At 39.3% G+C, this 27,644-nt stretch overlaps 1 protein-coding gene across 1 annotated transcript; it reads left to right on the top strand.

The window, feature by feature from the left end:
- Positions 1-27,644, top strand: LOC130870851 (cytochrome P450 3A11-like). Its single transcript, XM_057763751.1, has 13 exons — positions 1-98; positions 1,482-1,575; positions 3,723-3,775; positions 7,381-7,480; positions 10,435-10,548; positions 10,637-10,725; positions 11,022-11,170; positions 15,241-15,368; positions 16,671-16,740; positions 21,859-22,019; positions 22,776-23,002; positions 24,446-24,608; positions 27,375-27,644. Exons 1-13 carry the CDS (start codon positions 28-30, stop codon positions 27,468-27,470), a joined length of 1,515 nt encoding a protein of 504 aa, XP_057619734.1. The 5' UTR covers positions 1-27; the 3' UTR covers positions 27,471-27,644.

Below are 27,644 nucleotides of genomic sequence, written 5' to 3'. Positions count from 1 at the left end.
GGGGCACATTGCTGACACCAGGCAACGATGGACCTGACTTCAATTCTCTCACTGGAAACCTGGGTGCTCCTGGTAATCAGCCTGGTGCTCCTATACCGGTGAGTAACCACCAAAGTTCCTCTTCCACGGTGTCCTCTGGTTGGGGTTGTATTCAGACCTGTATTCTGGTACTGAGTGCAAGGTCAAAAGTGACAAAGAAAGCAGGGGCTGGAGAGATGGCTCAGTGGTTAAGAGCACTGATTGCTCTTCTAGACGACCCAGGCTAGAATCCTGCTATCCACATGTGGCTCACTTCATCTGTAACTACAGTCCCAGGGGACCTAATGCCTTCCACAGGCACCAGAATACAATTATAAAACGTGATAACACACGAGCAAGGAACTCAGGACTGCAAGGGGTGCACCCATACATTGAGGCAATGGGGATGTTCTATCGGGAACTCACCAAGGCCAGCTGGCCGGGGTCTGAAAAAGCATGGGACAAAACCGGTCTCGCTGAACATAATGGACAATGAGGACTACTGAGAACTGAAGAACAATGGCAATGGGTTCTTGATCCTACTGCACGTAATGGCTTTGTGGGAGCCCAGGTAGTTTGGATGCTCACCTTAATAGACCTGGATGGAGGTGGGTGGTCCTTGGACCTCCCACAGGGCAGAGAAACCTGCTTGCTCTTTGGGCTGAGGAGGAAGGAAGACTTGATTGGGGGAGGGGGAGGGAATGGGAGGTGGTGGCGGGGAAGAGGCAGAAATCTTTAATAATTAAATAAATTAATTAATAAAAAAAACTGAAAAAAAAACGTGATAACAGAAGTTAAAATTAACTCTTGTAAAAAACTTTGAAATTGCATGTTTTTATTTAATGGGAATAGAGGAAGCACGTGAGACAGGTGTGTGTGTGTGTGTGTGTGTGTGTGTGTGTCACAGAAAATTTTGGGGAATCTTTTCTCTCCTATTAGGGGATCCTGTGGGTCAGACTAAGGCTGTCAAACTTGGAAGTCAATCCCTTTACCTGTGCAGTCATCTTGAAGGCTTGAGATGAAATAATTGTGTTCATTTTGCATTTTTATTTTTGGCAGAAAGAGGTCTCAAACCAGAGCCTATATGTGCTAGTCAAGCACTCTACTACTGTACTAAAGGCCCAGTGACACTAACTATTAAAGTTCATATTTATGTTATGCAGATCTGCTGGGCACACATACACACTTTCAACTCCCTCTTGCTGAGCTGAGGGGGTTTCTGATAAGATTTAGTCTTGGTCTGACCCGAGTGACTTTCAGGTTATCCCTAGACCCACCAGAACTCAGTAGGAGCGTATACAAACCATGGGCTGCCATGTACACTGGACCCCTCACCCTGTCCCTAAGCTCTGGGATCTGAAGGGACAGCCAAGTTGTTGGTATGTTTCATGATTTGGCTTCGGTCATGTTTATCTCCTCTCTGCTGTATGTGTGGTCACAAGACTTTCTGTTTCACTCTATAGATACGGGACCCGTAACCATGATGTTTTTAAGAAACAGGGAATTCCTGGACCCAAACCTCTGCCATTTTTAGGAACTCTGATGAATTACTATGAGGTAAGTGTTGATTCCCGTTGGACAAAAATGGTTTAGTTCTGTTAAATGCTCCTTGATAGGAAATAATAACATGATTTCAGGCCCTCATACTGTGTATTCTCATGATACTAGAGAATGTTCAGTGATTTTTTTAGGGCTCTATTGCCAACTTAAAACTATCAAATGTTTGTGTGTGTGTTTATAGTGTGTATGCCTGTATTTACATGTGCATGAGTGCCCATATGTGTTCAGGTCCCTATGCATGGATATACGTGTGCATGTAGAGGCCAGAGGCTGTACTGGATGTCTTCTTGATTGCTCTTCACTTTATACTTTAAGGCAGGGTCTTTCACAAACCCAATTCTCTCTGACTTGACTAGTTTAGGTGGCCAGCTTGCTCCAGGGATCCCTTGTCTTGGCCTCGTGCAAGTGGGGATACTGGAGGACTTTAACCCTGATTTGTCGTTTATGCAGATATTGGGGATTCAACCTCTCTGGGTTTATGGTGTGCTATTCCCACTGAACCATTTCCACAGCCCCCATTGTCAACTTTCTCCCATATTTATTAATTTTGGGTGAGTGTGTATTGCCACAGCATGCATTTGTAGGTCAAGGGACAATTTGTGGGAGTCAGTTTTCTCTTTCCATCATCTGAGTCCTAGGGATGAATCTCAGGTTGTCAGGGTTGGTGGCTAGTGCCTTCTCATCGGAGCCATCTCACTGGCCCTGATGTCAGATTATTGAGCCTCAGGTTTGTCTTTGGTAAAATGCAAAGATCTCCAAGCCATTTAATCTTGATATTCAGGAGCTCAGACTTTGTGAGCAGGAAAAGAAGTTTACTTCTTACCCAGGGCAGGATCCAGGAAGGCACTTCTGTATTTATTTGAAGAAAATCTTGAGGGAGTTTCCAGCTTCTAGGACATCAACCAGTATGAACTAAATAAAATTCCCTTTGTATCCAACTCATGGGCATCATTTTCTCCTTTTGCTGAATATTTATGCAGGATCAGGTTATCAGAGACATAAATACACACCTTTGGGGGACAATTCGTGTCCTTGGGTTCTCTGTGTAATTATTGAACCCCTGAAACGACTTCTATAGCTCTAGTCTCACCATTTACTCTTCACGACATGGTGGTGGTTCTTGAGTCTAGCTTATTTTGCTTTTGTCTCTTTCTGTAAGAACTAAAGTCCAGGTTAGTTATTGTTTCTTTTAGAAAGAAGATTTTATACATATCCATGTGGGTTTATGCACATAAGTGCAGTACATACAGAGGCCAAAAGAGGGCACTGGGTTCCCTGGTGCCAGAGAAACAGATGAATGTGAGGTGTTGGGTGTGGGTTCTGTGGACAGAACTTGTACCCTCGGGAAGATCAGCAAGTGCTCATAACTGCGGTGTCACGTCTCCAGCCCTAAAGACAGGTTTTCTGTTCTGTTTCGATTTTGTGGTGCTGAGAATGGGATCCAGGGATATAGACATGCCAGCAAGTGATTTAACACAGACGTGGACCTACCTTCTCTTCCTTTAAAGGCAGCAGTCTGTGCATGAGTGTGAGCAGCAAGTGTGTAACCCGAGACATACTGGACTGCACAATGTACTTTGTATTTTCATTTAAAGATATTAAAGGCAATACCACTGCGAAATGGAAAATTCAACAAAACAACTGAAGTTAGAAACTTCAATAATAAGCATGTCATGTGCCACATTTAAGTCTATTTGTGATGAACCTGCTTTGACACCTGGCCTATGGTCAGTCCACAACAGACATTCCCAAGCTCACGTTCAGAGGGCAAGTGGCAAAGCTCACACTGCCATCAGCTCAGATTTTCTTGTAGACGTTCTATGTTTTGATTGCAAATTCTGCGAAACAATTTCATTATTCTTATTAAGATATTATTATTATTTTGTGTGTATCTGCTGCTGTGCACATGTGTATGACTATGACTGTGCATGCAGAGTCCATAGGAAGGTGTCAGATGTTCTGCACTGTCACTCAGCCTTCTCCCACTGAAACATCTTGCTGGTACCCCTAAACGTTACTGAAGAACTTTTCTCTGTCAGAAACAGTAAATTTTATTTCATGGGATTTGAGGGTTTGGTTGCCTGGCTACAGAAGGGTTGGCACATACAGGACAATAATGGATTTCATGCTATTTCTCATTCCAGGGTATATGGAAATTTGATGCTATGTGCTATAAAAAATATGGAAAAATGTGGGGGTGAGTATTCTGGAAAGTCCCATGGAGTTGACTCTTTTTAGGGGGATGTACTCTACTTGTGCAGGACAACACCTGCCCAGAACTGTAGTAATGGCCCCACTGTTTTAAAGTGATGCCATGTGTCATTAAGCGCCGTGATTCACAGGACTAATTATCTTGAGAACATTGTATATGGTGGCTTTTTGAAAGGCTTTGACGTTCCGTGGACTCTGGACTTTGTGTTTTTGTTATTTTGTTTTGTTATGTTTTTGAGATGGGCTAGTTCAGGCAGGACAACAGTTACAGTCAATACAATAATTTCCTTACCACAGCAACCATCAATCCAATCATCCTATGACTTCTTCTTAATATTCTTTGAGAGAGTTTCTGGACTGGAATCATCATAGGTGAGCTTGCAATGGTGTCAACAACTCATTGGCATCCAAACCATTGGCCTTGCTCTAAAAATACTTTCAGAAATGGCATCTAATGACATCTCTTTTAAAGTGTGATTAGAGCGTCCAACAATTGTTTGTCCAGGTTTATGTGCTATCCCCGTATTGTGTTTAGTTATAATTACACAAAATGATTTATTTTACTGAAAATGTAAGCAGGTGCTTATGTTTAATTTGCATTGATTTCCCCTTTATAGCCATTGTTTCTAATAAAGGAGTAATTACAGAATCAGCCTCTTCAGAACTTAGGCAGATACTCATTGAAATCCTGAGTATGTATCAATAGTATGATGTATATATTTTATTTTTTACAAATTCTGTTATGTGAAATATATACATTTTCCAAATTTCATTTCTTTGATTATTCTTAGGATTACTTCTTACATGTAAAGGAATTGAACTATACCAAAAACAAGTAGGATAATTTTTAATACTTTCTTTAGCTTATCACCAGGTAATATAAATTTTTACTTTAAACCTTTACTAATAACATGATGTTTTATAAAATTCTGAAGATTATAAAATAATTTCTATTAATATTTTATCAATTTCTTCATTTCCTTTCGCTTATGGCCTAGTCAATCCTGTATAAAACAATGGGAATGATAAAGAAATGGATAATTACCATCCTGATATGCAATTGTATGAAAAATAGAGTAAATTCTGAATAATCGTGTACAAGTTGAACAGTTGTTATATGTAATACAGCTAATCATGAATATTGAAAATCAGGAATTATATTAAGAGCCTGACCCATCACAATCTAATAAATCTTTAGAAAAGCATATGATTCTGATTTTTTGACTGAGGTATATAGACTTTGGAATACTTTACTTCTTTCATGCTGTAGAACCAGTCATTCCTAATTTATTTGCATCAGTATAAAATGTAAGAGCTCCAGAAATAGATTTACTAAATGGGGAAGAATCCATTCAGTTCTTTTTGTAAATTGAAGTTATTTACTTTGGGGGTATCTGTTGCTGATTTCACCTAAATAATTGCTACAGGCTCTGTTAGTCATCATGAATTACCCATCATTGCATTATTTCAACATTTGTCTAAGATACTACACTCTCAGTTGGATCCATTTCTGACAATTGAAGAGATCTTATTCTTCCTTTATATTTAATTTAGAAACCTCTTCTGTAGAGGTTTTTAACTTTTCATTCTGATTATGATATACATTCTAAAATAATATTTTCCCTTGGCATAATGAGTCCAGTAGAGGAATGAGTAGAAGGTAAAATTAATAAAATACACTCAATGTGTGAGATCTAATTGATCTATGTAGATATCTTGCAATTTCTGTTCTACTTGGCCAACTCCTTTTCTGCTCCAGTTGTTAAATATATGACTAAGAGTGGTATGGTATGGTCTTGAGGTAGGTTGATTCTGAATTTTCTGAGAAACTGCCATACTGATTTCAAAAGTGACTGCATGAGTTTGCATTCCCACCAGCAATGGAGGAGTTTCCACTTACATCCTCTCCAGTATAAGCTGTCAACAGTATTTTTGATCTTAGCTATTCTGACAGGAGTAAGATGGTATCTCAGAGTTGTTTTGATTTGCATTTTTGTGATGACTAAAGATGTTAAAAAAAATCTTTAAGTGTCTTTCAGTCATTTTAGATTCTTCTGTTGAGAATACTATCTTTAGATCCATACACCGGTTTTCAATTAGATTACTTAGTATTTTGATATCTAGTTTCTTGAGTTCTTTATAAATTTTGGAAATCATTCCTCTGTCCAATGTGGGGTTGGTGAAGATCTTTCCCCATTTTATAGGCTACCATTTTGTCTTTCTGGCCATGTCCTTTGCCTTACAGAAGCTTCTCAGTTTCAAAAGGTCCCATTTATTAATTGTTACTTTCAGTGTCTCATCTCCATTACCTTGACCCTCCTCACTTTCTTCTTTCTCTGAAACAACATTCCTGTCTTCCTGTGAGGAAACATTCTCCTCTGCTGATGGACAATTGCTAGCCTGAATGTTTTCCTTTTTACTTTCCTGTTCAAATTCAGATGGACCTTTCTGTGATTCCTCACTCTGCCTGCATCCAGAGTGTTTGAGGTCAAATTACATAAAGAGCAAATCTTGACTCCTCTCTGGGATATATAGGCTCCTCTCTCACATGAGTTCATTAGGTTCTCAACACTGGCTTCCATACCCCAAGTTTTCATTGAAGGGAGTTGCATGAGACCAATAGCAATGTCTGGTAACTATTACCAACAGTTCTGTAAGCTGTTTTTCTCTCACATTCACTCCATTTCCTTTTAACAAACACGAAGTAACCAGCGTATTGCTGCTCCTGAGATGGGGAAATCCCCAAGTCCTGATCCTATACTGGAGAACTTCCTGCTCTGAGCATAATCTCCCCAGTCCTGGAGTATCGAGACCTCTCTCATATCTGAACCCATGACACTGGGCACCAAATGTCTGGTGCTTCCTGTTGTGTGGGATGTTCAAAGGAAAGAAATTCCAGAATTTAATTTTAGGCTCACTCGCAACAGGAAGTTTTTGTGAACTAAACCTCAAATCTTGGATAAGAAATGTATTTATTGATTCTACACAAAGGTTGTGTTTGGGGTACAACAAGCTCCTCATGCCAAAGCTGCTTTGATTTATTCTACATGTTCTCTGAAAGAAATAATCACACCCCTGCAATTCTAGTCCCTATTGTGCATTGTTGCAGTAGCCAATAATTCAAGCCCTCCAAGCATGCCTGGATAGTACTGTGACAAAAGACATGCAATAGATGGAAATCCCATAGAGAAAATGACTATAACTCATAGAAAACAATCACTGTTCTCAACTATGATTTCCTCAAGGTCTTGGAGCCTTGAACAAGAAACTAATATATTCTGCCATTATCATCCATACAGTGAGAAACAACTTTATCATCCTAATGCTTACCAAAGATATAATGACTCTACGAGATTCCCACTACAAACTGTTTTGTCTTTAAGTGACTCGTTGTGTCTTCAATGACATCACCTGTCACTTTACAAAGACTCCATGGGTCTGTGGTCAGACTCCCTAAGCTGGACTTGGAATTAGTGTGACAACATGTTGTATAACCAGAGTGAGGGTCATGTAACATTGGAATCAAAATGAGTATTTGGGGCTCCAACTTCAGAACCTGGCTTCAGTTAATCAGCTGTGTTCTTTGCACAGGTTACATGATGGTCAAACACCTGTGTTAGCTATCACGGACATAGAGATGATCAAAAATGTACTAGTGAAGGACTGCTATTCTGTGTTCACAAACCGACGGGTAGGTAACTTTTTTAATTTAAAAAATTTAAAGACTTGTTTTTGCTATTTTTATTTATATGTATATATGTATGTCTGTTGACAGAGGTTCTATCCTGCCTGGTCCTACAGCCTCACAGTCCCAAAGAAACACACAGAGGCTTACTTTAATTATAAACTGGTTGACATATTATCTCAGGCTTCCTTGTTAACTAATTCTTACACCTTACAGTAATCCATAATTCTTGTCTGTGCTGGTCACATGGCTTGGTAACTTCTATTAGTAAGGCAGTCTCATCCTGCTTCCTCTGTGTCTGGGTGAGGAATGCAGACTGAGTCTTTCCTCTTCCCAGAATTCTCCTCTTCTTGTCACCCCACCTCTACTTACTGGCTGGTTGTTTCAACTATACTTTCTGCCTGACTACTGACCAATCAGCATTTTATTAAACCAGTACAACTGACAACCTTTAAAGAGTACAAGACCATTGTCCCACTGCATGTGTCTATAAAAGTAAATGCCATACATGTGTAGGTTCCTGTGGAGTCCAAAAAAAGGGGTTGAGATCCACTAGATTAGTGTTCCAATCAGTTGGCGGGGCCTGTCATGGGTGCTGGGACCTGGCTCTTCCAGAAGATCAGCAAGCATCCTTAACTGTTGAACCATCACCCAAGACTCTCCTTTTTAAGAATACAAACCTTTAATTTTACCTATTGAAATTGTTCTGTTTGTTTTCTTTGGTTTTTTAGAGACAGTGTATCTCTGTGTAGCTCTGACTAATCTGGAACTTACTCTGTAGGCCAGGCTGTCTTGAACTCACAAAGATGTGCATGCCTCTGCCTCCTAATTGCTGGGTATAAGAGTATGCACTGCCACCTCTTTGACTACTTAGTGAATTTTGAAAAAGAAATAAATGTTGATTCACAGTGGTTTCCACAATAATATACAAGCAGGGTCTGGGTATTCATTTTACTAGTGAGGAAGTATAAATATACTATATTATTGTATCTACTTGTAGATGTACACTGTTGTCATCTAGATTGTGTTTACATTTCCTATTTCATGGGTCCTTTCTTATGTCTGTGTGGTACAGTGCAGTTTTTCACAGATCTAGATTCGTGCAGTGGCAAACACACGCAATAGAGTGTGGCTCCTAGCCCTCCATATACAGCCTGCCTTCTTCTCTCATTTTGTATCCATTTTCCTTATCAGTATATTGTTTTGTCAGTGTCAAGTTGATGACTAGTCACCTGGCCCTCTTGTGTAAAAAAACATCATTTTGAGATTAGCTCTTTTTTTTTTTTTCTTTTTTTTTTTTACGAGACAGGGTTTCTCTGTGGCTTTGGAGCCTGTCCTGGAACTAGCTCTGTAGACCAGGCTGGTCTCGAACTCACAGAGATCCACCTGCCTCTGCCTTCCGAGTGCTGTGATTAAAGGTATGCATCACCACTGCCTGGCTTGAGATTAGTTCTTAAATCTATGATTTTATTTATGGTAAATTTTCGTGTGGTATGACACTTTGTTCAATGTTCTCTCTTTTTAAATCATGGTTATCCCACTGTTCTGTCTGGTGAAACCTTCTGTTTCCTTCTTTCTACCCCCTGCATCCTGGGAAATGAACTCAGGTTGTTGGGCTTGGCAGCAAGCGCATTTACCTACTGAGCCATCTCTCTGGTCCTCATTCAGCTTTTGGTCATGTGGTGGAGTTGGCTGAAGGGCTAGTTTACAGCTGCCCTTCATCAAGGGAAGCTGGTTCCACTTATTCCTGTTGTGCTGAGGGCTTTGATATGACAGCAGTTGTGAAGCTCCACATTAGTATATAGTATAAATGTGGAAAATAGAACAAAGTTCCCACCAGGGAAATAGAATTATATTTTCCCTTTTATCACTGAAGAAAAAATTAAGGAAAAATGATTCCTACAACACTATTCCTAAACAAACTACCTCAAACCAATAAACCAGGGTCTAGAGAGATGATATAGTGGCTGAAAGTTCTAAAAGAAGATGGGGGATTGGTTGCTTACATCCACATCCAGCAGCTCAAATCACCTCTAACTCCTGCTTTAGGAGATCCAACTCACTCCTCTGACCTCTGATTAAACTGCATACATAAGTACATACATTCATACACACATGCATACATACATATACACAATACTAAAACAAATCTAGAAAATAACCCAAAGATCAAATCTTTAAAGTGTCTCAGGCTAGGGAAATGGCCCTATTGGTAAAGGACCTGAGTGTAGATCCCCAGCATCCATATAAAACCTGGGTGGAGCAGCATGTGTGTGTTTTTTCTGAGCAGTATTTAGAAATAGGTGGGTCCTAGGGACTTGCTGAATGGCTATTCTAGCCAACCCAGACCCTTCTATATTCATTGAGACACCCTGCCTAAAAAAATACAGTAGAGGTATAGAGGAAGATGTCATACCTCTGTTCTCCAAATGAGAATGCACACCAGTATTCTACTCTACACACACACACACACATACAGACACAGACAAACACATACATGAGCATGCATATGCACACACGATCACACACCATATCAAGGCATCAATTTTCACACTGCCTATGCTGTAAATATGGAGCTATAGAACTTGTGTGATACAAAGTTCACTTTCTATTTATCCCCAAGCTATTTGCCATCTACATAACTCTGGAGAATCTACCATGTTTTCTTCCTGTCTTCTCTACCCCCTCCCCAACCCTGAAACTAATTATTAAACCACAGAGAGATTTAAATTTACAAGGATCCTGGAATAAAAATGTTTAAAAGTTCAACAGGCAGCCCAGTGAGCACCTGATGTCTAAAGGTTGTGAGGAAATTCTGACCACTTTTGCCTCTAGGATGAGGCTTGATCCATAGTATACAGTCACAATCAAACTGTTATACACCAATATTCACCTAGCACTTTGCAACCATGGAAAGGTTTGTACTTACAGAGAACAATATTTATATTTTTTGACTCTAGAGTTTTGGCCCAGGGGGCATAATGAGTAAAGCCGTCTCATCAGCTAAGGATGAGGAGTGGAAGAGAATTCGAGCCTTGCTGTCTCCCACCTTCACCAGTGGAAAACTCAAAGAGGTGACTAAAAGGACTGTTAGCTGAAATGTTTGTGTGACTTGAGTCTTCACACCTAACATCCATGGATGCCTTTGTGTTCTGTGTTTAGATGTTCCCCATTGTTGAACACTATGGAGATATTTTGGTAAAATACTTGAGAAGAGAGGCAGAGAAAGGCAAGCCTCTTATCTTGAAAGAGTGAGTAATGGTCCATCAACTGTGGTTCTGGGAGAGGAAGGGCAGCAGGGGCAGAAGGGTCATTTTTCTGTGTGTCTCACATGTCTAGCTGCTCCTTCTTCCCCTTTTAGACACTAGATGACAAAATGTACAATTGAGAAAGAAATGTAACAGTATCAAGTTCACAAGGGTGAAGTGTGGGTAGCAGGGGAAGGTGCTTGGCTAACTGAGTTGGTTTCACCAGTCTTGCCAAAGAATATAAATTATTTCAAGCTTCTTGCTGAATGTGGTAAATTCCCACATCTTTATCTCCTCAGAGTGTTAGGGGCCTACAGCTTGGATGTCATTACGAGCACGGCATTTGGTGTGAACGTCGATTCCCTCAACAACCCAAATGATCCTTTTATGGAAAAGACCAAGAAGCTATTAAAATTAGATTTTTTTGATCCATTATTTATGTCAATAGGTACGTATAATGTTCTTCTGCCTTTTGACACAGTGTACTTCTCTGTAGCCATGTTTGAAGTTCTTCCTTTCTCTTCCACACTTACCAAAGCTAACAGCTCTATTGGTATACAATTCACCTGACATGTAATTCACAAACTTATCATGTTGTATATAAAGGCACAATCCAATATTTAAGGCAGTAAGACATGTATATCCTTACTTTTGTTTTTGAACTTAATTTTCTTTTAGAGAGAGTCTCACTGTGTAGTTCAACTTGTCTGGAAGTTGCCGTGTAGACCAGGTTGGCCTTGAAATCACAGTGATCCCATTACCTCTACCTCCCGAGTGCTGGGATTAAAGGCTTAACACACTGCTCCTCTCTTTATTTTATAATTATTTTATTTATCCTTTGACAATGTCATAAAGGTATACAATCTATCTTGATTATACCCTTCCCTAATTTTCAGCCCCACTTCCCACAGACACCCCAACACACCTTTCTCTCAATTTAATGCCCCATCTCTTCTTTTTTTTTGGCCAAACAGTAAGTCCAGCAAATTCTGCCTGCTAGGATGTTGACCAATATTATTGATGTGATCTCATGTAGGTGATAAGTTCAAGAGTGGGCCATGCTGTGTCCAGGATATGGTATTTCACATTGTAAACGGAGACTGCTTGTTGGTTTCCTGGCTGCACAGATTCAAGTAATGACACAGAAACCATATTAATTACATTACTTCGTGGCCTATTAGCTCTGGCTTCTTATTAGTTAGCTCTTACATCTTAAATTAACCCATTTCTATTATTCTGTATTTCACTACAAGGCTGTGGCTTACCGTGTAAACTTCCAGCATCTGTCTCCTTTGGCACGTACAAGGCGTCTCCCTGACTCTGCCTACCCTCTCTATATATCTCTGTTCAGATTTCTCATCTGGCTACATTCTGACCCAAAGAAGCTTCTTTATTAACCAATGGTAATAAAACATTCATAGCACACAGAACAGAACCCCAGATCATCACACCACCTGTCCTGGCCCTTACTTTACCCCCACATCAGTTTTCATGATGTTACTTGAGCCTGGAGTGGTGGGGATATTGATATAGATGCTCCATGTAGAACTCAGCACTCAACAGTCACTTATTCTCAGCACTTTGATCAGTCAGGGGTCTGCACTGACTGATGATCTACCAATGTCAACTGCAGAAGACTTTGTTCTAGCCATGATGCAAATTTGCACCATTGTCCTTCAAGCAGCCTTGACCTAAGCAACCACCATTTTATCTATATATGCATATTACACATCAATGGGATCATAGACTATACAGTCTCTGTGACAGGCCTCTGTCATTTAGAACATTATTAAGTGACACTACTGTAACTGTCTCCTATGTCTATGAATGAGTAATATTCTATATTAGTTTACAGACATTGAAGTTAGTTTTATATGTTTGCCATGAATTTTGCTGTTATGAGCATTTCAATACAAGGTTACGTTTAAATATTTGTTTTAATGTTCTGAGATATATTCAAAATTGTTGTTCCTGCATTACAAAGTAACCCCATTTAAACATATTAAACAACTAAACATATGTTTTTCACGATAGATGCAGCTTTTTATATGTCTTCTGGAAATGCAGGAGAGTTCCAGGTTCTCTATGTCCCACCCAACACTTGGCTCTCCTATGACTTTAATCATTGCTGCTTATTGGATATGCTGCAGGCTGGACCTGTGGTTTTGATTAGAATTTCCTTAGTCCTAACGCAATTAAAAACCTAAGCTAGGTGTGCTAGTGTCTGCTTTTAGATCATGTCTCTTATATAGCTGAATTGCTTTAACATTTTAAAAGATTTACTTATTTTTATCTTATGTGTATGGGTGTTTTACCTGCATGTATATATACCACATGAATTAAAGGCCAGCCCAGGCCATAAAAGGGCATTGAATCTCCTGGAATTGAAGTTATGCATGCTTAAGAGAAGCTACATGTGTGTTGGGAATCAAATCCTGGTCCTTTCTAAGTGCAGCCAGTTCTAACTGTAGAGCAATCTCTCCAGATCCTGTAGTAATTTTTTGGTGTGTGTATGTGATGGGTACAGTTAGCACTTGCCTCATTTGGGGTTTTAATATTTTCTCTGTCAATTACTTTTCCATACACAGCACTTTTGTCCTTTTCCCTACATTCCATCCTCAACACCAAGTATCATCCTCTCCTTGTCTCCTTTTGAGCGTTATCCTATAACCACACTTATACCTTTCACATATTTACATTTTTCATTATAGGCTAGACTCTGGAACTGAGGGAGATCATGTGATTTTCCTCTGTATCTGAGATTGGTCACCTGTCTTTGACCTTGGTTTTACAGAGGTGCTGGGTATCAAACTCAGATCCAGTGCTTGCACAGCAAGTATTTTACCAATGAGTCATCTCTCCTGCCCTGGAGTTAGTTGTTTTAAAATTTTATTTCACACTGTAAAGTCTGATATTTGAGATGTAAAAAATTAAGGCTGTAAGCCTGTGGCTGTACTTTATTTGGACCACCAGAACACAAGTAATGACATGGAAACTTCTTATTAATATGAGAGTTTGGCCTTAGTTTAGGCTTGTTTCCCACTAGCTCTTATAACTTAAATTAACCCATTTCTATTAATCTACCTTCTACCACGTGGTTCATTACCTATGCTCCATATGTACATCTGACTCCCAATTCCAACCCCCTGGCCCCACATCTTGCTGGTGAATTACACCTCTCTTCTTCCCAGATGCCTCTCTCCTACTGGAAGTCCTGCCTATCTTCTCTTGCCTAGCTATTGGCCATTGAGCTCTTTATTAAACCAATCCAAAAGTGTCTTAGCAGAAAGACATCTTCACATTGTACCAAAAGATTATCCCACAACATAAACCTCCCCATACCTTTTCTCTATATGGTCTTGGTTTATTTCATACTTGTTGTGAAGAGCGGCAGCAGGCTACGTTCCTGGCATCCGGCTTCCCGCATGGCTAGCTTTACCCGAAATAATTACACAGAAACTGTATTCTTTTGAACACTGCCTGGCCCATTAGTTTCAGCCTCTTATTGGCTAGCTCTTACATATTGATCTAACCCATTTTTAATACTCTGTGTAGCACCACGAACTGGCTTACCAAGAAAGATCTTAGCCTGCGTCTGTCTGGAGAGGGGGAATCATGGTGACTGCCTGACTCGGCTTCTTTCTCCCAGCATTCTGTTCTGTTTACTCCACCCACCTAAGGGTTGGCCTATCAAATGGGCCAAGGCAGTTTTCTTTATTAATTAACCAATGAAAGCAACAGATTAGAAAGAAATCACTCCCACATCACATACTCTCTCGAGACATTTTGTATTCTTTTGCTACTTGAAGGAGATCACAAGATCTCGAGCATGCTAGGCAAGTACTCTGACACAAAACTGTATCTCAATAAATTTTCCAGTTTCCTGCTGGATTTCTTGAACTGGTGGTTATTTAGTAAGATTATTATATGATAAGGATATTTATATAATTAATTTGCACAGACATCTGATTTTCCAAATATCCTTTCTGGTGCTAATTTTGTTTTTATCATGCCAACTGAAAAACAAATGCTACCTTGACTGTTCTTTCTTTACTACTTATCAGCTAATAAGAAATCTACCTATTTATCTACTTGTTTGTTTATTTATTGCTTAAAAAGAAATTTATTGATTTATTTGTCTATGTTTGTGGACATGTGCTTTGATGTTTATATGGCATGTGTTGATTGTCTACTTCCACAGCGTGGGATGCAGGGATCAAACTCAGGTTGTTAGGCTATTCTGTAGGTCCCTTCAGCTGTTGAACCATGTCAATGGCCCTGTCTGTATTTTGGATCCACACAAACTACAGGAGCAGAGTTAAATCCAAGAGTCAGAATTATTCCTTTCACTACTCCTCAATGCAGAAGGAGCATTATAATGGTGACCCAGTGTGAGCAACGTCACAGAGAGAATGGTTTGGTTGAGACACTGGTGACTTATTTTTTAGACTGTTTCATGATTTCACTACATAAAACCTGTATTTCCACTAAAATTTATTATTTGTCTATCCTTTTCAGTACTCTTTCCATTTCTTACACCAATATATGAGATGCTAAATGTCTCCAGATACCCAAAGGATTCGATAGCATTCTTCAAAAAATTTGTGGATAGAATGAAGGAAAACCGGCTGAACTCTGATGAGAAGGTAAAAGTGGTGATCTCCTGAGAGATACAGAGTATGTAATATGTTGGGCTGTGAACATGTGAGCTGTGTGTTTCCCTTCATCTATCACTAAAAGTAGAAAAGGTTATGTTTAGAGAGAGAAAATGATATTTTTCTTTCTTGGAGAGGAAAATTTGGAATTTTGAAAAACTGGTTGAGAATAAGTCAGGAATTAACCCTTAACAAAACAAATAAAATCAAGAGCACACTGTGTAAGGATTGGAATTAAGAAAAAATGACAAGGCACAGGACCAGCACAAGATAACACCAACAAATCTCCAACATAGATGATGGAGGACCTCTCCAAATCCCATACCTCCATGAGTATAGTGATGAGGGGAGCAGGCCTGCTTTTCATTCTGCCCGACTCCCACACAGCTAGCTTTACACCCAAAATAACAAACACAAATTGTATTCATTTAAACATTGCCTGGCCCATTAGTTCTAGCCTCTTACTGGCTAACTCTCACATCTTGATTAACTCATTTCTATTAATGTGTATCACCACTTGACTGTGGCTTACTGGCATGAGTCTAACCATCATCCCTCTTGGGTAGGAGAAGCATGGCGTCTGCCTGACTCTGCTTACTTTCTCCCAGCATTCTGTTCTGTCTACTCTGCCTATCTAAGCTGCTGTCCTATCAAAAGGCCAAGGCAGTCTTTTTATTTAACCAATGAAAGCAACACATATAAAGAAGACCATCCTACACCACGTGAGGAACTATTAATACTTAATGGCTGCAGAGAGAGGGTGTAGCCACCAATAGGTTTCCCATGTACCAGTGAATGACCCAACAGACAGGGATATATGGGCAGCACTTTGACTCAAAGGGTTATTTTTTTTTAAAAAAAGTCATGAGTTTTGGAAGAAGAAATGTTACAAGGGATCTTGAAGGAATCTAATGGAAGAAATGGTGGGGTGGGTATGACTATATCTCATTGTATACATCTATGAAAATCTCTAAGAACAGATAAAAATGATTAAAACAAGGGAAATACTATTTTCATCTCCTACAAAAACATTTTCAAAAAAAACAATGTTATTTTTTAAGTTTATACCTATTGTAATTTATTGTAAAATGATTGATAAGTCAGCTAGATTTCTTCCAGTTCAGCTACAGTTGCTTTTGTTCCTTAAGGACTCAAGCAACACTAACCACATTTGTGAATTTAAGGGAGCTACATTCTCAGAAAGAAGGGTGGGTTTCTGCACTCCTGATCTACCTCTGACCTCTGACCACACCACTGACCTTCTATTTTTGCAACTTCTCTTTCTGTTTCCAGCACCGAGTGGATTTTCTTCAGCTGATGATGAACACTCAAAATAATTCCAAAGACAAAGAGTCTCATAAAGGTAACCAAGGACCCCCTAGTCTACGAACAAGGAAGCTCTCAGGGAGTGGTCACATCACTCAGAAAATGAGGGGGAAGGTTTTCTAGCAGAAGAATACCTCTGTCAGGTTACTGAAAGAAGGACATGGCTATCATCTACATGGAATTGTCTAGAAGCACATGGGCACAAATTCGTTCCAAAGGGTAGCCATGATGGGAGTCTTCAGTGGCCTCTGTGTGTCACCTAGCTCTACACAGGTGCTATTTCAGTCTTTCCCAGCACACTGACTGGGAACTTGACCCACACATCTAAATTTAAACATCCATTTAGGAGGCATATACACAAATGATGCTTATGTTTTCTGGGAACCCCTGCTGTGCCTGTGTTCTCTACCTTATTCTATAGTGATTGTTTACTTCTCTTTGTATGTTAAAAACATTGCATCTGGGGAAAACCTCTTTGTAGAAACACACTGGTTCTCTTCATTCTTCCATACTTAAAAATTACTTTTTATCCTCTTTGGATATTATATGCATGCGTGCATGAGTGTGTACACATGTTTACACCCCTATATCTCTGTGGATACCAGAGGAAGGCACGAAGTATTTTCTTCAATCACTCTCTGCCTTATTTTCTCCAGATGGAGACTCTTATTGAGCCTGGAGCTAGCCTGGAAGGCAGAAGGTCCCTATGATCCACAGAGCTGAGGCCACAGGAGTGTGTTACCACACAGGATTTGACTTAGGGACCGAAGGATTCAAACTGAGGTTCTCAGGCATGTGCAACAAGTACACATACCTATTGAGCCATCTCTCCAGCCTCCCATCTATGTTTATGTTTTAATTTAAAACTATTATTACTATTGTGGTTGTTAATTTCTAGACTTTATTCTAGATGTGAACATCAGAAGTTAATGTAAAGGGAATCTTCCATTCTTACCTATTTCCTTATTTCTCGTGCACACAATTGCTTATATATAGCAATATGATCTTCTAGGTTCCCAAATTTGTGTTTTAAAGTCATCATGTGTTTTGTTTGGAATTCTCTCCAGTTTGTCAACTTTAAACACTTTCATGTGATCAACTAACTTCAAATTGGTCTGTTGTGAGGTGCATCAGGCAGCTTCCCTGCTGCCCCGGCTCCCACATGGCTTCCCGCCACCTGGCTAGCTTTCCCCGAAATAATTACATGGAAACTGTATTCTTTTGAACACTTCCTGGCCCATTAGTTCCAGCCTCTTATTGGCTAGCTCTTACATATTGATCTAACCCATTTCTAATATTCTGTGTAGCACCATGAGCTGGCTTACCAGGAAAGATCTTAACCTGCGTCTGTCTGGAATGGGACAATTATGGCGACTCACTGACTTGGCTTCTTTCTCCCAGCATTCTGTTCTGTTTACTCCACCCACCTAAGGGTTGACCTATCAAATGGGCCTGGCAGTTTCGTTATTAATTAACCAACGAAAGCAACAGATTAGAAAGAAATTACTCCTACATCATTTCCCCTTTTTCTGTTTAAACAAAAAAGAAAGGCTTTAACTTTAACATAGTAAAATTACATATAACAAAACAGTTATCAAGCAAGAATTACAGTTACAATATTTACATCTACTTTTCTTTATCATAATAATGGAAAACTATAATTTTTCTTTATCAATAATGGAAAACTATAATTAACCATTCCTCAACTCCATCAAAGACTCCAGAAGGATATAATATGACCTAAGTAAACAAGAAATTCAAAACTCTAGAAATGACAGAGACATCTCGCTGCCTGTACAGTCACCCAAAGTTCCTCTGTACCACTGGGGCATCCATCTTTGGCCTTCAGGCCCGTAGTATCCAGCAGACTCTTCCATGAAGCAGGAAATTTCAAAGACAGTCAGTCATTATCTGCTGCGTCCTGCAGAATGTCTTGTAGACTCTTTCATAAATCAGGAACCCCGAAAGATCATCTCATCTTTAGGCAAGTTCAGCAGTCCTCTCTCTAAGGGTTCTTTCTGTCCAGTTTATGCATCAGTCCAGGCAAGAGCAGTTTCTTGCTCAAATGGCTATCAAACTCCATAAAAAGCCTCTTTGATTCCCATCGTCCTCTTGAAGTAGATTGGTGCTGCCAGGAGCAGACGTGTCTCATTGTCATGAAAAGCCCTACGTTATTAAAACATTTAAAATGCCATATTCTGTAGCCTTTGAAAGATATGAAGAATGCTTATCTGAAATATATCTATGCATATCTAGAAAATCTAACTAACATGACTACAAGCTTGACTATTATCAATAATTATCCATTAACAACCTATGTACATTACATTTTAAAATGAACTATACAATCACAATACCTTAATCAAGATTAGAAATATGCATATACATATAACAAAATTGACCTTAAAATCCACACCAATGCAAATTATTCATATCTATATCATATCCCCCTTTAAATGTAAAAGAACATTTATAAACCATATTTGGGAACAATGGCACAGTTTTTTCTCTCCAAACTGCTTCCTGATGAATGGGGGCACTGTTATTCAGGTCTTTTATGGGATAACCTGTCTGCTAGGTTCATCTCAGTCAGCAGTTGAGCAAAGTAATTTTTTGAGGGTGTTCACAGCAACCTTTCAGGAAGGCATGGGTCTATCATACCATATTGGGATAGAGGCAATCAATAGGGTCTCGTCCTCTGTGTAAACAAAAGAAGACCCTTTCCAAAGCATCATATCCTTAGACCCAAATCCTTAAGTCATAATACCCTTATATCCATTCTGGTTCTGCTTGGCAGCCCATATAGTGAAATGTCTCTCTGTACTTAGCTCCTTTACAGTCAAAAATTCTAAAGAAAACACAATACAAAGAATCCAGACTCTCTGTGAATTTTCCATTTCCACGTGGCCCATTTTTCTTTATTTCTTTTAATCTATAACTATCTGTACTATGTCTCTTTAAAGACTTTATCCTTTTTTTAAGACATTAACTTTATTCTCTATATTTTTTTCTTTTCTCTCCCAAGCCTACATACATTTATCCAACACTGTGACTCATTTATAGATCTTCTATGTCTGAAATCTGTTCTATTGTGAATTTGTAATTTTTTTACTATCCAGGAGCATTTCTTGAAATGTTAAGCACTTCTTAAAAGCTTAAGTTGCACCATGTACAAGTAATACGGTACTGCCTGTTTACTACCAGTCTAAACCTTAAGTGCGCTGTTATTATGGTAAATACGGTAGTTCCTGCCTGAGACCAGCACAGTTCAGCATGTCAGAGCTGAGCCGCTCCTGCCTCAGAGCCATCTGGTGCCCCTGAGCCACATACAGTTCCAGGCAGACAGCAGTCCACATTGCCATCAAGCAAGCCGTAGCACTTTACTCCAAATGCTCCATTTAAAAGCTCTGTCTCCCACAGGAGCCAGACAGATCGCAATGGTGGCACAGCCCAGAAAGCCGGCATTTTAAAACAGCCAGTTTTTTTCCTGCTGCTGAGTAGGGAAAATTTCTTTGCAGCACACAACCCACAAACAGCCAAAGCTGTGTTAAACTCTCTCTCCCTTTTTTAAAAGCCCTCTCAGGTTTTTAAGTGGATTTAGTCCATCACGTTGGAGCGCCACTCTGTTGATGGAGCGTGGTGGGCTGCATTCCCGCCCAGCTCCACACGGCTATCTTTCCCCGAAATAATTACACGGAAACTGTATTCTTTTGAACACTTCCTGGCCCATTAGTTCCAGCCTCTTGTTGGCTAGCTCTTACATATTGATCTAACCCATTTCTAATATTCTGTGTAGCACCACGAGCTGGCTTACCAGGAAAGATCTTAACCTGCGTCTGTCTGGAGAGGGGGAATCATAGCGACTGCCTGACTTGGCTTCTTTCTCCCAGCATTCTGTTCTGTTTACTCCACCCACCTAAGGGTTGACCTATCAAATGGGCTTAGGCAGTTTCTTTATTAATTAACCAATGAAAGAAACAGATTAGAAAGAAATCCCTCCCACATCATTGGTCAATATGTCCTGCTCCTTTTCAGACCAGGTCTCATGTAGGCCAGGCTGGCCTCACATTCATAGTGTGCCTGAGAATGACCTTTTAACTTCTGTCCTACCATGCCTAGTTTATACAGCACTGGGGATTGAGCCCATGGCTTTATTCATGCCAGGCTAGCACTCCACTTACTGAGCTACATATCCTCTGACCTGTTTATTTTCGAGTTCTAAAATAGATATTAACTATAAAAATACCCACTGACTATGGGCTTATAGTCCAGTTTCAATGTCGTAGCAAGGACTTATACTAATTGGGAAAAAAACTTTATCAACAGCAGAGTCACAGCACTCCTGGCAAAAGGTTTACAACTGCATGTAACTCTAGCTATATGGACTTTAACGCCATGTTCTGTTCATCATGGGAACTTCTACACATGTTAGTACACACACATAAATAATTAAAAATAAAATTAAAATTAAAACTTTTAACCTCTACCAAAGGTGAAGAATTAAAATTGAAATTGTTAACCTCCAACAAAGGACTGGAGTTCAGTTCCCAGCACCTACCTCTGAAAGCTCACAATGTTATAAATGTTATAAAACTCCATGTCTAGGGAATCATATACTCTCTTCTAGACACTATAGCCACAACAAACACATACATGGCACCCACGCACAGATACAAATACACATACACAAATATATATGTAGGCAAAACACCTACACACATAAACTAAAACAATTTTAAAACACATTAAAATGTGTTGTAAGTGCCTAGGTCCTTTGCTATGCTAAGTCAACTTTGCATATACTGACAACTCAAGAATACCATACTCAGTTGAAAGTCAACCAAAACTCCCAGACAGACACAAATATATGTAAATAAAAAATAAAAATAAATCTTAAAAAACAGAATATGCTACGTGTCTTGAAACTGCCCACTGAGGAGGAACATAGCATAGACCTTGGGAGAATCCTGACTGAAGCAAACTTTTCCTTCTCTGGCTGTCACATGGATGTCAAAGTGATAACGGTCCCAGGGTGACTGAGGGACTTCTCCATACTTCTCTCTAGCGAAACAGGAGCCTTGTTTGATTATCTCCTTATCTCTTCTGTGTTGGTACACCCTGACCTGACTTTCCTGAAATGTTTTCTTACTTTCAGTTCTGTCTGACGCAGAAATCATGGCCCAGTCAATTATTTTTATTTTTGGTGGCTATGAAACCACCAGCAGCACCCTTGCCTTTGCCCTGTATTTACTGGCTACTCACCCTGATATCCAGAAGAAACTGCGGGAGGAGATTGATGTGGCTCTGCCCAATAAGGTGAATGGACTGTGCTTAGAATAGAAGGGGAAAAAATGCAGCTTCTTATCACAAAAATTGGTGTGTGTGTGTGTGTGTGTGCGCACACACACACACATATATATCATAGACCTGTACTGGGTATTTTTCTAAATCACTCTCCACCATGGCTTTTGACACAGGTATTCTCACTGAATCTGGAGATCATCAAATTGGTTAGGCAGTCTGGAAAAGGATCACCAGGCATGCCCTGTCTCTGTCCCTTCCCCTACTTTGCTGGGATTATAGATGTGAGCCATTATGTCTGGCTTTATGAATGATACGTATCTGAACTCAGGATTGCATACTAGACAATTCACAAATTGAGATATCTTTAAAGCCCAATTGATCGTTATTCTAACCATTCTGTAAGAGACTGGACAGATAGCTCAATGGTTAAGAGCGTTGGCTGCTCTTTCAGAAAATCCATCTAGGTTTAATTCCCAGTACCCAAATGGCAACCCTCGACTGTATGTAATGTCAGTCACAAGGGACCTGATGCCCTCTCCTGACTTCTGTGGACATTGTGCTTATGTGGCACACATACACATATGTAGACAAAACAGCTACACTCATAAAATAAAACAATTTTAAAATCCTTTAAAATGTATTATAAGTGCCTATGACCTTTGCAATGCTTGGCTCAACTTTGGACTACTGAGAACTCAACAGTACAATGCAGATCAATTGAAAGGTAATCTAAAATCCCAGAACAAACCTTTTTTTCTTTCTTCCCAGGCACCTCCCAGCTATGATACAGTGATGGAGATGGAATACCTAGACATGGTGTTGAGTGAAACACTCAGATTATACTCAATTTCTGACAGACTTCAGAGAGTCTGTAAAGAAGATGTGGAAATGAATGGTGTGTTTATTCCCAAGGGGACAGTAGTGATAATACCAATTTTTTCTCTTCACCGTGACCCACAATACTGGCCAGAGCCTGAAGAATTTCGCCCTGAAAGGTATCAGAATTCCAGTAGTGGGAAACCGCTATGAATTTTGCTGGGCTGTATATACTATAGTCTCTCTTATGAAAAAATGATCTAAATGGGATTTAGTATCCATTTTCATTCTGTGAAGAGAATGACAGAGAAAGGGAAAAAGGGAGAGGGGAAGGGAGATGGGAATAAAAAATGAGAATTTAAATACAGTGTTTTCATCCTCCTTCATCAAGTAACAAATGACCAACTTAAGTGTGAGGCAGGAACCCGCTTTCCTTCAGTCTAACTGACACATGCTTTTGAGAGATGGAACCCAGCATTATCTTGAAGAGACTTTTAAGACATGTATTCCCCCATTTGCTTTTATTCTTTGACAATAGCATGCATATAAAGAGTATTTTGGTTATTTTTTATTCTTTGACAATTGCACGTATGTATGAGGTATTTTTGTCATTTTTGCCTCCTATCACGTCTCCCTTGCACACTTGTTGAATCCTTGCTTGTCCCCATCAAGTCTTCCTCCTCTATTCATGTCGTCCTGTTGTCTTGTGAATCGTGATTTTAATTAGGGTTGCTTGCATAAGTGCAGGTCTAGGAGTTATTTAATGAAGAATGGACAAATCACCAAGGCTACACCATAAAAAGAATATCCCTACCCAAGGAATCATTAGTTGTCAACAGCTCTCCACAGAGGTGATGTTTCTCCAGCTCCCTCCCTAATCCTTGATGGAGTGTGTCAACATGGTCTAGCCTTGTTATGCAACCACAGCTGCTGGGCTTTCATGCGTACAATGGCTGTGTCAGGTCCAGAGGATAGTGTTTCACAGCACCCCTTTAATTCCCTGGCTCTTACCTTATTTTGATCCCTCTTATGAGATGCTCTCTGAGCCTTACAGGGGATGATACAGATGTCCATTAAGTGCTGAGCACTCCACAATCACTCATTCTCAGCATCTAGACCAGTTATGAGTCTCTGTGTTAACTGTCTCCACTGCAATCAGAAGCTTCTCTGACCAAACTAATAGCAGCACTAGTTTTTGTGTATAAACATGAATATTCAGAAGACAGTTTGATACCATGTCCACTTAGCAAAACAACTGTAGTACATTCAACCCTAGTGCATATAACCTCCAGATTTATAGTATCAGGCATTAAATACCACTGTAAATTGGAACTCTGATTTAATCAGACAGTGGTTCATTATCCCTACCACATAACTCTAGTAGGCACATAGGATACATTTTTTTGTCTAAAGAATTTGTCTTATCTCACGGAAACTTTTTTAGGGCAAGGGGGACAGAAAGGACTTTTAGTGTACAATTCTCAGAGCCAAATACCTAGAATCAGTTCAGTGAAACCTTCCTAATCTACCTGTATGTCTGGTTAGATGTCTAAAGGTAAATTCATGTATGTAGATCTTATGCTTCTATCCTTTTCTAACTTGTCATTACTGTGTGTCTCCAGGTTCAGCAAGGAGAACAAGGGCAGGATCAATCCTTATGTATACATGCCCTTTGGGTATGGACCCAGGAATTGCATTGGTATGAGGTTTGCTCTCATGAACATGAAACTTGCTCTCACTAAACTCCTGCAGAATTTCTCATTCCAACCTTGTAAGGAAACACAGGTGAGGGAAAAAACTATCTCTGTAAATAATGTTTTATGAGAGACATTTTTCAATCGAAGTTTCTGTGTATAAAATCGAATCTGCTTGTTTGAGGTTTGCTAACTCTTTTTTATGGCCTAATGAGTTATTTGTATTCAGGGAAGAATTGAGGGGCCTCTGGTGCTGTGTCAGTATAGAGTACAACTGTAGCATTATGAAGAGTTAGTACAGGCAGTATGACAGGATTATGTGCATTCTATTTGTAGATCCAGTCATGTCCACTGAAAACTGGTATGCCATACTATATAAAGCAGTTCAGTGATCATAACTTCATGTTTGTTGGTGGTGCACTATTCTTCCAGAACTCACAGAAGCTCTTCTCTGACAGTCCTGTCATCTACTGGCTTGAATTAGAATCATTGAGGAGCTTTACAACTCATATGTGTTTCTCAAATGACAAAGTACTTACCTAGTATGCACAAAGTCCTGGTTCCCATCCCCAGAAATGCATGAAGCAGCTCTCGGGAAGCACACTTACCTGAAATCCCTGTACTCAAAAGGACAAGGCAAGATGATCAAAAATTCAAGTAATCCTTGGCTACATAGTGAATTTGAAGCCAGCAGGAGCTACAGAATACCCCATATCAGAAGCAAAACCAGAAGTTTATGATTCCTGGAGATGATGTCTGAAATCCTAAAATACTTTACCCAGAGTGTGGCTTTAAAAGCCCATCTCTGGCTTTCCATGTGATGCTAAGTTGAGAATCATTATTGTAAAACATAAATGTTAGGGCTCAAGTGATGGCTTAGTGGTTAAGAGTACTAGCTGCTTTTACAAAGTACCTGAGTTCACTTCCCAGTACCCGCAGGTTGGCTAACAATCATTTGTAAATCCACTTCCAGGGTTGCTTGTGTTCTGTTCTGGTCTGGCGAGACTATACATATGTGGTATACAAACACATGTGTAGGTAAACACTCCGACACATACAATAAAAAAATCTTAACAAAGTTGCTGGTTACGGATGATTTTCAACCTTATGGGACATCTTGATGGTTCTACCTCACTTCTCAACCTCCGCACCAGAAAACAAACATCTGCCATGTTTCCATAAGCAATGTATTCTTTTTTCCTCCATATTCTCCTCTCATATTCAAGTTCTTGTTAATTCTGCAAATGAATCTTCTTCTTGGATGTATTTCCTCATGTGCTTTATATTCTACTTTTGGCTTCTGCAGGCTGTATTTATCACCTATGCTAACATTTTGTCATTAAAGCCTCCAGTTTGGTTGTGCTTTTTCTCTCAGTATTGAAGGATATCCCATATCTTTTCTATATCACCTCATATAATTCCTTCCACAAACTCCAGTGGTCCTTTGTGGAGAATTTGTGCATTGAAAGCCTTTAGTAAATGTTTTGAAGTAGAGCTTACAATTTTAATATTCTTTCATAAAAACATCAAAACCAATTTAAAAATAACAGTTAATACTTGTGTATAAATTTTATGTACATATTTTTGTGCCTTCATGAAAACACATGTATACTACTTAACAATTTAAAAGAATGTGATAGGACATTTAGAGAAAGCATTTGCATTTTCCTGAACAATTTGTTCCTGCTTCATGAAAATGGATGGCTAAAATTTATGAGATTGGTGTATTTAAAATGTGGCTTCTCTTTGTCAATTAGTTTTATTGAATGAATAAAGGGATGGAAATATTTCTTCTGAGATTTGTAGTTTAAGGAAGTTATCTAGATTTGTCAACACATGACCTCACTTATTTTACTACTTTCTCCCTAAAGTATTTAAATCATAAGCATGTACAGAGATATAGGCAGACAACCAAGGGTCAAGTTTTGAGAGTCACTGGCACACCTGTCAAATGGCAGATGCTTTGGCAAGCTCCAGACATCTTAATTTGGCACCTCTCTATCTCCATGACAACTTTGTTCCCCTCATTTTCTTGTGATCAAAAGATTACTGCACTGCTCCCCTCTATCTCTGAACAGCATGGAACTAAAGCACCACAGAAAACACAGGAGGACTCAGAATTCTTCATTTATCCCATCTTTCAAAGCCGTAATTCATGCTAGGAAAGCAAGCAAATCTCCATCCTCCTAAAGACTTATCTGAATGGACACAATGGTACTAGTGACATATGATCTAGGCTGTGAGGACTGTTGATAGAGTGGAAATGTATCATCTCAGGGTTAACTTGCAAATGTCAACAAACAAAAAATAACTTTCCAGGACTTAAAAAAAAAACAATATGACATAGTAACTAGGAATCAGGCTCAAATATGTTAAATTGGCAAGGCTTAGTGGCACATGCATTTAATACCAGCACTCAGAGTGCAGAACTCATCTCTGTGAGTTAAGGCCTGCCTGGTCTACATAATGAGATGTGGGGCAGACACAGCCACAGAGTGAAACCCTATCTTGAAAAAATAAAACAAAACAAAAATTAAACTTTAAAAATTAATTTAATTTAAAAACTAAAACATTTTTACTTTAAAGTAGCATAGAACAGAAATAACATAAATGAGCATGGCTTCATCTCAAGCCCTGTATACAGTAGAGTCTCAATAAATATGTTGCCTTATACATATTAGAAGCATACTTTCACAATCTAATGGACACAGCTCAGAGAAAGGAAGTCCAAGCATATGACCTCAAATGCAGCTTAGATGTACCTGCAAAACAGCATTCTGAATGGTTTTTACTTTTCTTTATGGCTTGTTGTTGGCTCACTCATTGATTCTCAATATTTTTTCTTCCACGGTTGCAGATTCCCTTGAAATTACACAGAAAACCACTTCTTAAACCAGAAAAACCCATTGTTCTAAAGGTTGTACCATGGGATGTGCTCATAACTGGAGCGTGACTTTCCCTCAAGGAGTCTGCAGTGTTCCTCTTCAGGTGGTGTTTAAGAACACTGGAATCTTTCATTTACTTCATGAATAAAACCAACATGATGACGAGGATTAATCAACTGGACTTGGTGAATGGTTAAGGGTTCAGTATGTCCACTGAACTTACTCATTGTCAAAATAGAGTA

Source organism: Chionomys nivalis, chromosome 3 (assembly GCF_950005125.1).
Source record: "Chionomys nivalis chromosome 3, mChiNiv1.1, whole genome shotgun sequence".
Lineage (NCBI taxonomy): Eukaryota > Metazoa > Chordata > Mammalia > Rodentia > Cricetidae > Chionomys > Chionomys nivalis.
This window is presented reverse-complemented; position numbering and strand designations above follow the sequence as displayed.

Coding starts and splice junctions, on each gene's coding strand:
- LOC130870851 (XM_057763751.1), top strand. CDS start 28: ATGGACCTGACTTCAATTCTCTCACTGGAAACCTGGGTGCTCCTGGTA. Junction 7,481..10,434: donor CTGTGTTCACAAACCGACGG/GTAGGTAACTTT, acceptor TTTTGACTCTAG/AGTTTTGGCCCAGGGGGCAT. Junction 15,369..16,670: donor GGCTGAACTCTGATGAGAAG/GTAAAAGTGGTG, acceptor TTCTGTTTCCAG/CACCGAGTGGATTTTCTTCA.